The 15,891-nt window shown below is 48.0% G+C and overlaps 1 protein-coding gene across 5 annotated transcripts in view; it reads left to right on the top strand.

Annotated features, from left to right (window-relative positions):
* PAX8 (paired box 8) overlaps window positions 1-15,826 on the top strand; it is a 62,184-nt gene extending 46,358 nt beyond the window's left edge. For 4 of the 5 annotated variants that reach the window (XM_011959491.1, XM_011959490.1, XM_011959487.1 and 1 more), the window contains 3 exons: window positions 4,608-4,709; window positions 11,630-11,716; window positions 13,196-15,826. In XM_011959491.1, coding sequence (XP_011814881.1) covers window positions 4,608-4,709; window positions 11,630-11,716 — 189 coding nt within the window. In that variant the 3' untranslated portion in view covers window positions 13,196-15,826. The remainder of the gene's footprint in view (window positions 1-4,607; window positions 4,710-11,629; window positions 11,717-13,195) is intronic. The other variant, XM_011959492.1, reaches the window with a different exon arrangement.
* The last annotated feature ends 65 nt before the right edge of the window (window positions 15,827-15,891 follow it).

Below are 15,891 nucleotides of genomic sequence, written 5' to 3'. Positions count from 1 at the left end.
TGAGACAGGAGAATTGCTTGAACCCAGGAGGCAGAGATTGCGGTGAGCCGAGATCATGCCATTGCACTCCAGCCTGGGCAAAAGAGCAAAACTCCATTTCAAAAAAGAAAAAAAGAAAAGAAAAGGAAGAGAAGGAAGCTGAGGCCACATTATTCCTAGGTAATGCTGCAGACCAAGGAAGAGGACACAGTGAGTTTTCATTCCATAGTCAGTTCAGCTTTAACCTGCGTCAATCTTCTGCACCCCTCTAAGTGACTCCCAAGGACCCTCGCTGCCGCCTCCTGCAGCTCCTTTACCTGCTTCATAGTGTTTTTCTCTGGGTCACTTCTTTCGGCCCAGTGGCTCTGATAGTGTGATTTCCAAGGTGACTATCCTTCTGAGTCTCAGCTCGTCCCCAGTCAGCCAAGAATGAGGAAACAACAGGGTTTGGGGAGTAGCAAGAGTGCCCCTAACATTGCCGCCAGTTCCCTCTGGAAACCCTGGTCTGGAATCCCAACACACTGGCCAAGACAGCAGTGTCGAGCTGGACTGTCCTGGTCCCAGCTGCTCTGGGACTGACTCCAGCTCAGCTCAAAGGAAAGCTGTGAGCTAGGTTTTATCATCAAAGAGTCCATTCCCCTCCTCCGTCCTTTTGTACAAAATTATATTTAGTTCTGCCAAAGAGATTTCTGGGTTGCCATAAATTCTCTTTGCTATCAGAATGAGATAAGGAATTGAAAAGGGGTTACATAGAGGGCAGACTTCAAAGGGGGCAAATAAAATAGTCTGAAATCACCTCTACCCTCTGAATTCCTCCAGGCAACAGCTTTGTGATTCTCGTCTCTACTAATATTTAGAATATTTGCCAATATTTCAAGGTGTGGAGGGAGCCAGAGTTTTCTTAGAGAACCCCACTCCATAGCCAGTCAACATGGGCCTGTGCTTTCTGACAACTTCTTAAAAATAGGACCACATTGGAAGGATATGTGGGTGTAGAGGAGATGGAATTCATAGCAAGGATATTTTATGATGAAGAGGCTTAAAAACAGAGAAGTAAATAAGAGGGCACGGTTAGGCCCTGATGCAGTTTCCACCCCATGGCTTCTGTGGTTTTGTTTCTAAGAAGGCTTGCAAGCTTCTTGGCTTTTTGGAAGAAACTATGTATTTAAGCAATTGGAGCAAAGAGTTTTGTAGGGCTGTTGGGAAAGTTTATGGTGCCACCGTCTTGGTGAGAGCTATGCTGAAGAAAGTCTTACCAGTCTTTCCAGGAAGACCAGCTTTCATGGGAGGAAGCCTCAGGCATCTGTTCTGATGTCCGATTCAGAAGCCTCTACCCCATTGGGAAGACATTAGGTGACTGAGGGGAGATGAAGATTAAAATCTTAGAGTACAAGGGAGTGAGGCTGATGAATTTCATTTATAAGAGCAATGTGGGGGCTACTTCTTATGCGGTAGAGCCCCGTGGGGGCACCTGTGGACCACATTAAGTTGTGTTGTAAGGGGCGTATATGCTCTGGAACTCTGCCTGCTACTCTGCTAGGCTCGAGAGGCAGCAGGTTCAGGTAATAGAAAGAGAAGGGACAGGATGAGGGTGGGGAGAGGGGGAGCACGGGGCCACAGGCTGCCAGGCCAGAAGCAGCCCTGCAGGGCACGAGGCCAGCACCAGCAAACAGGTGACCTGAGAGCCAAGACCACCTCCCACTGCTCCCCACCCCGATCATGGCAGACACAAGCTACCTCAGAATCCTTCTCAACACTGGGTGCCAGGAAGCCCCTACCAGTCAATCAAGTAGTCAGGTGAATCCAGTTTACAAGCTGAAATCTAAACTAGTTCCTTATGTGACAGGCAGGAAGATGTGGTTCAGAGAATTAAGTGGCTACTTTTCATCCAGGGTCCGGCCTGGATCTAGAGTTCACTTTCTGTCTCTCTCTCTCTCTCTCACGGAGGAGGAAGTAGGGAGGGAAGAGAAAAGAAGGAAGCAGGCCTGAATCTACCACCCTCTTCCATCACTCCCTCCCTCACCACCTGTCCCTGCCCTGTGCTCCTCCTGCTCTCACAGACTTCCTGTCACTCCTTCCCTCTTGCCTAGCCGGTGCTTTATCTCAGGGCCAAGGGGGCTGAGTTTGAGGGTCTATTGTGTTGTATTCTTCACAGAAAGCTCAGATTTTATCTCAGTATAGCTTCTGCATATTTCTCCCTCTACATCTAAATATCTTAAAATCCTCTTTTCCCCTCCTGTGTTTCCAACCCTTCATTTGTTCCCTTGATGACCTTGTGTCAGGTGAACTGAGCCCACCTGTGGAATGCTAGTGGGTTTCACCCCATTTGGTCCAGCGCCAAGCACAGCTGGACACTGCAGGAATAGTCAGACAAATTAGAAGGTGGTGTTCCAGTTTACCAAAACATTCGCACAGTTTTAAACAATGAGCACTGATGGCTCTTATTCTGTAGGAGTTCACTGGCATATAACCATTTCTAGAATGTGTCCATTGCACTAATCAATGTCCACCTGTAGCATGAAACCCTGGCTCTGAATTATACAGATAACCTCATAGAAATTGTAATAAGGTACCTCCAGCTATGGTTGTTTTTTTTTTCCCCCCATTTTGCATTTGAAGAAACTGACACATTGCACATACTAGCCTTATCTAAGGGCATTCAGAAAACCAGCCACAGAAGCAGTATAATGACCCCAGGCCCTCTGATTCCCAGGCCCTTCCCTCTAGAGGAAGCGCAGAAGTTGAGTGTGCCTGATTTTGTTCATTGACCCCTTGGGCTTGGCTCCAAATGCCTATCCCAGCCTATGTCCCTTCTTGATTTAGTGCCTGGCCTTGCTAATTTAGCATTCTGGCTTTCTGCTATATACCCAAGTGCTTAGAAAAGTGTCTAGAACATAGTACTTACTCAATAAGTATTTAGCAAATGAACATTGTCTTTGGGGAATCTCCAGAAAGAGAGAGAAAGAGGAGGTAGTCACTGTAGTATTGGCAACTTGCAGGATTTCATGGGGCCTTCCTTCCCTTCTGTCGTGACCAGGCACCCCTTGAAGGGGCTGAGGTATGAAGGACCTGGGGGGGACTGATGGGTGGAAAGTTGGACAAGCAGTACCATAGAGGAGATGAATTTGGTAAGTTGGTTAACAGGGGCTCACAGTGGCCCACACAGGTTTTGGGAGGAAAAAACAGCCCCCAAAATGGAAGAGGCAGAAGGCATTTGGGTAAAACAGTCATAGTCCAACATAATGGTTCTTAGCCAGCAGCGATTTTGCCCCTACTACCTCCTGCTGAGGACATATGGTAATGTCTGGAGACATTTTTGTTGTCACATTGGGTGAAAACTGCTGCTGGTACCTACTGGATGGAGGCCAGAAATGCTGCTAGACATCCTACAGTGCACAGGACAGCCTCTTGCAGCAAAGAATTGTGCAGCCTAACATGCCAGTATTGCCGAGACTGAGAAACTCTGTAAACATTACTAAGAACTAGGATGAGCAAATAACTCATTATTCTAATTGGAGCATTTTGAGAGTGAAATGGGCATAATTAATAAATATGCTGGGATAGTGGTCATCACCTGGGTACACCTTGGCAAACCAGGGTGTACTGTCACCTTGCCAAGAATCTCGGGGTGAAGGAGAGTCTGGTTGGGGCCTGCAGGACACAGGAGCAATAGAAGAGGGGCAAGGGCAAGGGATCATGTTTATGTTCATTGTTATATGTAGTAGATGGGGAGATGCTCGCCAGGTCAGGTGGGGCCTCCAGAATGGGAAAGTGATTTCTCGACATAGAGGAGAAGCAGAGCTGGGAAATGAGGTCTTTACAGAGCTGATTTGGTATCACCAAGGTTGGAGTATGACCCACAAGCCATAGAGAAACAGAGAGATTGGTGTCTGTTTTGCTAAAAATGGTTCTTTTCAAAATAGAATTGACAGATGTGTGGCTTATGGTCATGTAAAAGTGAAATATCTCAGCCACATCTCCTTCCAGGTTGGGGTTAGCCAATCGGTTTCCTGTACCTTGCAACTCTGATAGATTGCATCCACTTGGAAGGCCCCCTCTACTCAGTGGGAAATGGTTTAGTGGTTGATTAGCAATGTCTGTCACAGCCCCCCCCCCCCAAAAAAATAGTGATGAGTTAGTGGGCCATATACATGCCATCCCTTCATAGGGTCTTATTCTTGGTACTCCTTAGAGCCAGGAATGAAAGGGATGAGCTCAGAGTCAAGTGGCCTCAAATGTATTTATGGAGGCCAGCTGTACCCACTGCTCTGCAGGCTGCTGTCGGGGATAACAAAGAACAGATGACATAGCCTCAGCCTCCAATACCAGGACATTCTTGTGGATGAATAAGATAACAATCATGTAAACAAAACCACTGGAGAACAGGGAACAGTGTGAGACTGCAGTAACAAGTGCTCCCTGCATGGTGGAGCCTCTGTCCTGCAGAAGACCAGACAGAGGTGACAAGAACTTGGGCTCAGAGGAGGAGGGGGCAAGAGGAAGTGGGTTTAGAGAATGACCGTAGAGAGGGTGGGAATGGCATGGGGGAAGACAGCCTCAGGAGAGTGAGATGATACATATGGGAGCCCCCACAGTCCAACTGATGATTCTTCGCTGTATTTTTCCAGGGCGAGAGATGGTGGGGCCCACGCTGCCCGGATACCCACCCCACATCCCCACCAGCGGACAGGGCAGCTATGCCTCCTCTGCCATCGCAGGCATGGTGGCAGGTAAGGAGAGGGCTGGCAGGGAGGGGAGCACTGCACAGAGGAAGTATTGGAGCAAGGTGGGACACGAGGGGCAAGAGGCATACTGTGCCCTATTCATAGACTTCCCAAAGGGCATTGAAGAATAGACCAAAGGGGGCATCTTCTTGTAAATGCCTGGAGACAATATTCCAGTGCAGTCCTGACTCCCTATTTAACTCGCCCCAGCTCGGCCTCCTTCTTCCCAGGCCTGCCATGTTACCCTCCATGATGAAAAGGGAGGGGCTGAGACAGACCTGTGTTCAAATCCAAACTCCACCACTTCTTCCAGTGAATCAGTGAGCATAAATAGAGAGCACTTCAAGGGCCCCAAAACGCTGTGAGTGGAAGATGAGCCCTACCCTCAAGCAGTGCTGGTCTCCTGGTGATTTAACTCTGATGAATCCGTTTTCCCCTTCTGTAAAATCTGAATCAGAAGGGTATTGATGGTGATGATAATGATGATGATGATGACCTTGATGATGAAATATATGCTTCACATCTCACTCTCTCTCAACCCCGCATGGATAGGACCCGGGTTCTAGGTACTCTAAGAGTACTATAGAGGATGAAATGAGCCTGGATAGCTCTCCATCCTCATTTGAACTGTCCTGGAACCTGCCTGCCAGTCATTTGGGTTTCTTTGTCTGCCAGTCATCATCCAATGGTGATTCAAGGTGACAAGATCTGAACAAACGAAGATAATGAGAGTTTCCTTGGGCAAGTCTCAATTGTTTAGGAGCTATATAGGAAAGACTTTGGGATGGATGAGACATAATTGAGCCATTTTCACTGGTCAAAAAGGCCTGGGACCTGGAATTTCTGGAAGGAGGTCTGAACACAATGTCCCCCCATGTGACCCCCATGCCAGCCCTAGGCCAGCCTCTCTGGCTGTGACCCCAGAGACTTGGCATATTTACCTAGGCCTGCTTCCCTTCCTTGCCGGCAGGAGTTAATCTTTGCCAGCCACCCACTCTGGGCACCCTATGCAGAGGCAGGTGGGCTGGGATCTCCTGGGCAGAGGGAAGGGAGGGAGAGAAAGAAGGAGGGAAAAAGGCTCTGTGCTCCCTGGGAACCTGCTGAGCTGGCACTTGTTGCTGCCTGGTTACCGTGGCGATGTGCTTAATGCAGCGTTGAAAATACAGAATACTGACTCCTCTCTCCCTCCTGGCCCTGGACTCCCTCCCTCCCTCCCTTCCTCTTCTGGAGCGTGAAATGAGATTGGTCAAGATAAAAAAGGAAAAGATTCGGTTATTTTTTTAAGAGTGTGGATAATGGGGCCTCTCAATCAAAATCCCAGGCTCCAGTCGGCTCCCCCCCATTCCCCTTCCAACCCCTCCACCTTCCCCTGCCGCCTGCTTAGAGGAGGAGGAAGAAACATAAAGCACAAGGCTTTTCTCTTAATTATGAATCATTCCCTGAGGGCAGGCCCAGGGCAAGGGGTTCCTGGGGCCCAGAGTCTGATCTGTGAGGTAGCTGGCAGGCTTGGGCCTCTCATCAAAGTCCCCCAGGTTGTTTCCAGAAAGAATCCTGAGTGGGTGCTGTGAAAAAGAAAAAGAAAAAAAATAGCACAACTAGGACACTGACTGCAAGTAAAATCCACAAAGGAGAGACCTTGTCCTACACAATTGGGCTCCCAGTGAGTTCCATGAAAATCAGTTTTTAGAAAATGCAGCACTATTTAAATGAATCACTTGGTTCCTAGGAATAGCATTGCGCAAATGAATTCTTAAGGAAATTGTTTTTGTGGAAAAAGTATATGTCCATCTCTTACCACCGCCTGCAATCTCCCAGTGGATCGAATGGGGATTCCTGCAATTAAAGTGAATAAACTTTCATCGAGCACCTACTGCATGCATGTTAGGTACATGATAAATGCTTAAAGCAAGGCATGCCAAAGACATTCTTCAATCAATTATGAAAGGAAGGATCACTTATTATGTACTTGTGCATGTCTAGCCATTCAAATATGTGTAACTTTATTTCTAATTTTACCCTGACCATAAGACTGAGAGGCTAATACTATCCCAGTTTAAGGAATAACTGAAGCAAAAGCAAAGTAGTGTGCTCAGGGTCATAATCATACTCAGTGGCTGAGTTGTGCAAACACGGGTTTTTCAATTTCACGTCTAAGGCTCTTTCCACTACATCATGCTGCCTCCTACCATACCAGAAATAAAGACACAGGCTACAAGAGAGGAGCACAGGAAAAGGGCTAGGACAGATTTCCCTTGTCTATTCACCTTCTATTTCTCTTTTATTTTGTTTTATTTTATTTTATTTTATTTTTTGTTCTGACTCCATTAACAGCCAATGATTCTCAACCAGTTCTAGAGCAGAACCAGCAGCTCCAGATATATGGATCCATCCAGTCATCTATCTTTCCACTCATTCATCTTCCCATACATTTTTCCACATATCCATGCATTTTCCCATCTATCTTTCCATCTTTCGTCATCCATCCTGTCATCCTCCACCTTTCCACCAATCCTTCCATCTTTCCATCCATCTTTTTTTTTTTTTTTTTGGAGACAGAGTCTTGCTCTGTTGCCCAGGCTGGAGTATAGTGGCGTGATCTTATCTCACTGTAACTTCTGCCTCCTAGGTTCAAGCGATTCTCCTGCCTCAGCCCCCCGCCGCACCACCCCCCCCGCCAGTTGCTGGGACTACAGGGACCCGCCACCACACCTGGCTAATTTTTGTATTTTTAGTAGAGACAGGGTTTCACCATGTTGGCCAAGCTGGTCTCAAACTCCTGGCCTCAGGCAGTCTGCCCACCTTTGCCTCCCAAAGTGCTAGGATTACAGGTGTGAGCCACCGTGCCCGGCCCCTCCATCCATCTTTTAATTCATCTGTCTTTCCAGTTATCTATCATCCATCTTTCCATCAATCCTTTTATTTTTCCATCCATATTCATTCATCCATTCATCTTTTCACAGAACTATCCTTTAATCTATCTTTCCATTCATCCTTTCATCATCCATTCTTCCAGCCATCCATCCTCTCATACATCCATCTTTCATCCCCTTCTCAATCTATTCCTCCATTAATCTATCCATCTTTCTACACATACATCCTTTTATCTGTCTGTCTTTCCATCCATCTTTCCACCCATCCATCCTTCCATCATTCACACTTTGATTCATCCTTGCATCCTTCCATCCATTCATTCACCACTTTTTCACTTAACAAATACTGGTTGAAGATCTACTGTATGGGATGCTGGGGATACAGCAGTGAATAAGTCAGATTCCTTTATTGCTGGAGCTTATAACCTAATGGTGAAGAGAAATGGACAGTAAATAAGTCAATGAATGAATAAACATAATAATTTATTGTCTGTGAAGACAATAAAATGGGATGATGTAATAAAGAGCCACAGGGAGAGGAGATAACTACTTTAGATTGGGTTGTCAGGGGAGGCCTCTCTGAGAAGGTGTTCAAAGTGACCATCCAAGTGATAAACTGGGGCAGACCATCCCTGGCCCAAAGAACAGCAAGTGCAAAGGGCCTAAGGCAGGAACTAGTTTAGCATGGTAGCAAGTAATTGGTAGTGGCTGGGTCAAGTTTGAAAAGGTGACTCTGATTTCTAGGAAAATGAATTGTACACAGTCAAGAGAGAAAGCACAGACCAGTTAGGGGACAGTTTCAATAGTTCATGCAAGAGATGACAGTGGCTTGAGCTAGGGAATTAGCGGTGAAGGAGGAAAAAAGAGACCCTGAAAATATATTTTGGTTGCAAAGCCAGCAAACCTTGCTGGTGGATTGGCTGTCGGGATGAGAAAACAGAGGAAACAAGGATCATTTGTAGGTTTGGGACATGGATGATGGTGGCAAGTATATATATGGGAGACCAGGAGGGGAAGTGATATAGTAGATGGCAAGTGGAAATCAAGAGTTTTTTGGGCCATGTTAGGATTGAGATGCTTACTAAATACCCAGTTTTATAATAAGTTTGTAGGTACATCATGTATATCTGAAGCCAGGAAAGAATCCTGACTGGAGTATAAATTTCAGCCATTGCACAAAGCTGTCATTTAATGATAAGACTACTAGAAACCAAGCCTGAGGTTCTTCAACAATTTAGAGCTCAGCAAAGAAGGAACAGCAAGGAGAATGAGTAGGAAAGACAACTGAGTTACAAAGCAAACAGAAGACTGGTCATCACAAACCCAAAGGCATGGAGAGAGAGATGAGCTAAACGGTCAAGGGAATTGTGGATATCGAAGTGACCATTGGTATGATGGAGTTAGAGACTGTGGGGACTTGAGGGGATCAGAGTTGGCCTGATGGGAAGGGATAAGAAGGTGAAGGCAGAGACCATGGGGCAGAGAAAGGCACTGGTAACTAGAGAGGAATGTGGAGATAGGAAGGGGATTTTTTAAAGACAGAAGATAGCAGAGTATGTTTGCAGGGTGAAGGGAGAGACTGATGAAACAGAAAATGGGATCGTTGGAGCCGCCAAATCCTTGGAAAGGTGAGTAGGGTAGAATGCAGAGCAAAGAAGCAGGGTTGGCCTTTCATTGGGGTGGAGACATTTCGTCTGCTGTGACTGCAGGCAGGTAGGCACATCTGGTGACAGGAAGATGCCACACCTAGGTGTGTACCACCTACCGAGCCTCATCCCCTGCCCCAGGTTCCATGTGACTGAGGTACTCGGTAAATGGTAGTTAAATACATAAATAAGTGGGTGAGTGAGTGAATGCATGAATGAGTGACAAAATGAGAGGGTAAACACATTGTGTTTTCCACCTCTCTCCCTTGTCCTTTAGAGCTTGCTGTATTTGCCATTGGGTAGGGTGTGGTAAAAGGTGCTAGGGCCCTTGCTATGTGGCCAATAGAGAATCGGCTGAAACCCAGGAGACCTGGGCTAAACAGAAGGCACTTAGCACTGGGAGATGCAAGAGAGAGCACCGGTGTGCAAGGATGGGGCCACGGTTCTAGTTCAGGCTTTCACTGAACACGTGGCCTTGGCCAAATGTCTTTACTTCCCTATGTAACAGATGTGTTATCTGTTAAATAGATGTTTAGAGTAGATTATTTCTTAGTTTTTCATCTGTTAAATAGATGTTTAGATTCAATGATTTCTTATGGTATTTTTTGTTTTTTGTTTTTTGTTTTTGCTTTGCTTTTTTACTTCTTTACCCCCTTCCTTTTTTTACCCATACTTTTTGCTTGATTTACGTTAGACTTAGTCTCTGCCCGTAAGGAACTTTCTTACTGTGTTCTTATCTGTCATTGACTTCCTAGACAAGGAAAGGATCCAGTAGCCTTTCTCTGCTTCAGGCTCCTCCTCTTCATCTCTCTTCTTCCTGTATAAACGCCTACTTGTCTGGCAATAAAGCAGCTCCCACTAACCCCAACCCAGGCCTTAAGACTGGTTGAATGACTGATTTAAGCCTTCATTGAGCTTTATTTTCGCACCTGTTTAATGGGAAAATAATAAAAGCTTACATTTACTGAGTGCTCCCTATATATTTGAAGCATGGTGCTAAGCATTTAATACATATTTTCTCATGTAATTCTCATTAAACCAAATGAGATAGGGATAATTATTTAGCCCACTTTATAGATGAGGAAACCAAGGCTCACCTGTAAGTCACTCACTCAGAGAGGCTAAGTGACTTGTCCAAGGTTACAGAACCAGGAAATGGGAAGTAAGGATTTGACTCTAGACAGGTCAGTTCCAGAGTCAGGGAGTTTCAAGCAACCCCTCCAGAGAGTCTGAGAAGGAGACTCAGAACCCCGTTGCTCACAATCGTAGGTGAGTTTCTGAAAGGCTGGGTGGACATTCATTGAGTCTCAGGATTGGCAGGAATCTAGCTTTGTAAATGGAATTATCTTGTAAGTGAATAAAGGGATTATCTGCAATTTAGAGTCAAGAGCCCTAAGGTCGAGTTCTACTCTGACATTTAACAACAATGTGATTTGAGGCAAACTACTTAATCATGCTGCACTCCAGTTTCCTTTTCTATAAATTGGTATCCATGAGTACCTCATAGGGTAGTTGTGAGAATAAAAGATCATAATATGTGGGAAAGTGCTTTACAAACTTTAAGCCCTACACCAAACACCGGTAGTAGCTGTGGTGGTCAGCTTGACTTTGTTTTTGTTATGTCAGGGAATTCTTAACTAATTTCATCTGTAAATAATTCCTTTGGGAAAGTCAAGAATCTATTAACAGAAGGAGGTGATCTGATTTACTTTGCGTAAATTTATACATTGAGTTTGCTTAAAGTGGCAGACTCAGGATGGAACAACAAACTACTCCAAGTCCCAGGACGCAGCTTCCTGGGAGGTGGGTGCCCTCTGGGTCTCTCCCTCCTGTCCCATCCTTAACCCTCACACCTCCCCTCAGCCTCCCATGCATACACACACACTCATACCTACAGAGGCTAAAAGGTTCATATACACAGATTTCCTCTTTGGCGCCTAACCCCATACCCCTGCTGTGGGGCCCTCCCAGAAGAGCCCTCCTGCAGAAGGTCCAGGCAGGAGAAGGAGCAGTTAGTCCCTGGGCCCTAGAGTCACAGCACAGTTTCCTAACTCCACCAAACCCTCCAGCTCTGGGAGCTTCCGCAGATCCCAGAGCCTCAGTTTCTTCATCTGGAAAATGGGGGTAGTTATAACATCTACCTTCTGGGCCTCCTGGGAGGGCTGTAGTGTGTCAAACCAGTGCCTCCAGTACCTACGGAAAAGGACACTGCCCCAAATTATCCAGACCGATGGGTTCCAAAAAGGATGATAAAGGGACCTTCTGAGTTCCACTGTCCCTACCATGGCTCCAACTGTCTCCTCCACTATTCCTGAGCTTGCCCATTGCCAGCCCTGCAGACCTCCCCACACCCCAGCCCTGCACTGGTGCCCTTCACCTCACAGGCCTCTCCCCTGTGTGCCTCCAACAGGAAGTGAATACTCTGGCAATGCCTATGGCCACACCCCCTACTCCTCCTACAGCGAGGCCTGGCGCTTCCCCAACTCCAGCTTGCTGAGTAAGTCCCTGGGGCCGCCCAGGCCTTTGCTGGGCAGGATGGATGGTGTGGTGGGGGACAAGGGTGGGTCAAAGGTTACCTGAAAGCTGGGAGGCCTCAGATTATCCAGACAGCCTGGGAGGTGGTGTTGTTTGTAATGGAAGAAGGCAGCAGGAGGGCAGTGTACCTGGTTGTCTGGGGAAAGAGGGCAGAAGTCCAGAGGCTCCCAAGCATTGGTTTCCCTCCTGCTTCTTAAGGCCGTGTCTTTTCAATCTTTGTTTTGTGTAAGATTCAGGGCTCAGGCCTTGAAGGAGAGGGCAGGGGAGGACTTGAGAAAAGCCTAAGAGAGGACCTCCTGCCTCCACGGCTTACAGTCCCACAGTGCAGACACTGACACCAGGCACCCCGCCAGAATGCAACTGCTCTCCTTCCTGGGAGCCGATTTCAAGAATGCCATCCTGTTGCCCCCATTAACCATCTAAGTGGCTCCGAAATACTCATGATTCAGCACCAAACCCTTACACAGAAATCCTTTGTTCCACCACATTCCCCATATTTAGCCTGAGATGCTGGCAGTATTCAGGGTCAAAGTCCAGAGAGTGAGCTTCAGTGAGCTTTCAGGCTTCTCTTCACCCCTCTCTTGTCCTGGAGTCCTGGACTGGGAAGATAAGCTTTCCAGCAAAGCAAAACCCCACCAATGGGGACTTGAGGGATCCCACTAGAGTCTCCCTGAGTGGTGGCCTTGGGGGTATCAGAGCAAACCTGAGCCAGACAGAAGCAGTGACCCAAGGATGGCCGACCCCACAGGCACCATTGCAGGCTGGGAACCATCCATTCCCCAAAACCCCCACTCTTCCCATTACCTCCTTGTATTCCAGAAATAACTTGAAAGGTGGCAGACCTGGGCCCTGTTTGCCAGATGAGTTCAACTCCAACCCACCTTTCCATTCAATTTAACCAGAAAAGATGAGGGCAATGAGACATACCAGGGTTCAGGCACCTTTCCACTGAGCCTCCCCAGGCTGCCCATCCTGCAGGTGTGCAGAGCCTCATCTTAAGGGCTGTCAAGCCCAGATCCCCTTTGACCCTGCAGCAGTCTAATCTCCCTGGGTCTTAAGAGAGAAGGCTCTCTGTCCTGGCACTGTTTGGGCAAGGCTAGGGAGGATCCTGATGACCCCTCAGTGCACTTGATTCTTTGGGGTTCCACATACAATTGTTTTCTATTGCCCTCTCCCTGCAACGAGGGTGTTGAAGGTCAGAGCAGCCATAGGGGGAAGGGGCAAGAAGCCACTGTTCTCATTCTGGCCAGAAACTCAAAGGTGAGGCCAGAGAAGGAGGAAATAGGGCTGGAGAGGAGTTAATCTTTGATGATCAGATAGGCCAGAGAAATGAATGATTAACTTGTGTTGTCTTAAAGGTCAGCAGATGCAGGGAAGGCTATGGTGCAATTTTCCTTTCTGACCAGCAGTGTTGTTGTTATTTTTTTTTTAATGTGTCCAGGTTCCCCATATTATTACAGTTCCACATCAAGGCCGAGCGCACCGCCCACCACTGCCACGGCCTTTGACCATCTGTAGTTACCATGGGGACAGTGGGAGCGACTGAGCAACAGGAGGACTCAGCCTGGGACAGGCCCCAGAGAGTCACACAAAGGATCTTTATTTATTACATGAAAAATAACCACAAGTCCAGCATTGCGGCACACTCCCTGTGTGGTTAATTTAATGAACCATGAAAGACAGGATGACCTTGGAGAAGGCCAAACTGTCCTCCAAGACTCCTTAATGAGGGGCAGGAGTCCCAGGGAAAGAGAACCATGCCATGCTGAAAAAGACAGAATTGAAGAAGAAACGTAGCCCCCAGCTGGTACCCACCAAAGGAGAGAAGAAGGAATAGCCAAGGAACTTGGGGGGATGGCGAATGGTTCCTGCCTGGGCCCAAGGGGTACACAGGGCACCTCCATGGCTCCATTATTAACACCACTCTAGCAATTATGGACCATAAGCACTTCCCTCCAGCCCACAAGTCACAGCCTGGTGCTGAGGCTCTCCTCACCAGCCACCCAGGGAGTAGTCACCTCCCTCAGCCTCCCGCCTGCCCCACACGGAGGCTCTAACTGTCCTCTTTCTCCACACCACACCATTTGCTTGGTTCTTTCTACACCTCCCTCTTGGGGATGGGCTGGCTGAAGGCTGGGGCGAGTCCCTCAGAAATTCCACCAGGCTGTCAGCTGACTTCTTTTGCCTGCTGCTGTGGAGGTACAGCACCACCCCAGGTCCTCCTGCAGTGGGGCATCCCCTTAGCAGCTGCCGTCAGCTGGACCAGCCCCGGGTAGCTTAAAACAGGCATTCTACAGGGCCTGGGCGCCTGGGAGGTGACGCGTGGTGTGCGGCTTCACCCAGGGCAGAGCGAGGCAGAATTGCAGGAAACCCGCTTCCCCTTCCCGACAGCTCCTGCCAAGCCAAATGTGCTTCCCGCAGCTCACGCCCACCAGCTACTGAAGAGACCCAAGGCACCCCCTGAAGCCAACAATACAGGGTCCCTCTCTGCTCCCCAGCAGCTCCTGCCCCCAAGGCCTGACTGTATATACTGTAAATGAAACTTTGTTTGGGTCAAGCTTCCTTCTTTCCACCCCCAGACTTTGGCCTCTGAGTGAAATGTCTCTCTTTGCCATGTGGGGCTTCTCTCCTTGATGCTTCTTTCTTTTTTTTAAAGACAACCTGCCATTACCACATGACTCAATAAACCATTGCTCTTCATCTCAGGCTTTGGGGTTGGCTGGGGAAGGAGGCACTTTGGGGCTGGGCTTTCTCCCAAGAACATCAGAGCTGAGTAGCCGACAAACTCACTTTGGGGCCGTGGGTTGGAAGGGACCATCTAATGCCCCACAGCTCTCTGGCTTGGCCTTCTCCCTCTGCCTTTAATTCATGTTGAATGCTGGGTACCTCACTCATCCCAAGTTCTTCGACACTGAGTAAATGCAAGGATAGCACAGTGTCAAGCTAGCCATAGACTCCCCACAAGGAGTTGCTGTTGTTATTAACAGGAAGGCAGAGAATCAGCAGGGCGAGTTAGTGAAGGATCTGGGAATAGCTATGACTACAGCCTGCATAAACAGCTCTGAAGGAAGAGAGAAGACTGGGCTGTCTTGTGTGCAAGGCACAATATGGAGGGCTTCATATAAGTTAAGTTGAAATTAGCCCTGTTTTACACACAGCTTCATTTTACATATGAGGAAACTGAGGCTTTGAAAAAAAATGAAATGACTTGCCAAAGATAAGAAGTAGTAGATTCAACCAAGTCCTCTTACTCTAAGCCCAACACTTGTACCCAAAACCCCAGAGTCCTCATCAGGGATGCCAAAGGGTTCTAGACCCAATGGAGGTTCTGGGGCTGCCACTGGGGATTTAATTTCTTTTGATTTGCTTAAGATTTGACCTGACCGAATGGAGAGGTACAGTGTGGTGGGGCCAGGACAAGGTGAGGGAGCTATAGAGACTTAGGACTTTAGGCCAACCCCCTCCAGGAAATTTGGGAAATGCAATGTGACAGTTTGGGCTCTGCCCTCCAAGGGGCTGTCTGGTATTCACATGGACCCTCTCCATGTGAGACCCAGCTGGAACAAGGGGGCAGGGGCCTGCAGCTGGGATGCCCAGGTGAATGTGGACAGCTGGACAGACAACACTGGGATTGAGTCCGATCGAAGGGGCCCAGGGACTCCAGGGCTGGGAGGACAGAGGCTGGGAGACAGGACTCTTACCTCCTTAGGCCTCCCAAAGGGAGGTTAGGGATGCTGCCATGGATGACATGGCAGGGGGGAGCCCTCCCAGGAAGAAAATCCATCTCTTCTGAGGGGATCTGAGATGCGGTTGTTTTCTCAATGGCAGGACTTCCCTCTGCAGCGCGACTCTGAATCCATGATACTTGAGAGTCTTCCTGACCTCAAACCTCTGGGATCCTGAGTGCTCCCTACCCATGAATCACTTTGAGATGCACAGCATCTGAAGGAGCCCATAGAGCCATCCCTTGCATTTACAGCCACAGCCCCTCTGGGGACACTCCGTACACCCGTCAGGCCCTTTCCGACTCACAACCAACAAATGGGCTTGGGCTGTGCTTTGGCTAAGGTGACCATGGTTTAAAACTTGCCTGTCTTTCCCTGGGGTGAGCTGGGCTTGCCAGGAACCTCTGCTCCG

The sequence above is a fragment of the Colobus angolensis genome, unplaced genomic scaffold (assembly GCF_000951035.1).
Source record: "Colobus angolensis palliatus isolate OR3802 unplaced genomic scaffold, Cang.pa_1.0 Scaffold498, whole genome shotgun sequence".
NCBI lineage: Eukaryota > Metazoa > Chordata > Mammalia > Primates > Cercopithecidae > Colobus > Colobus angolensis.
This window is presented reverse-complemented; position numbering and strand designations above follow the sequence as displayed.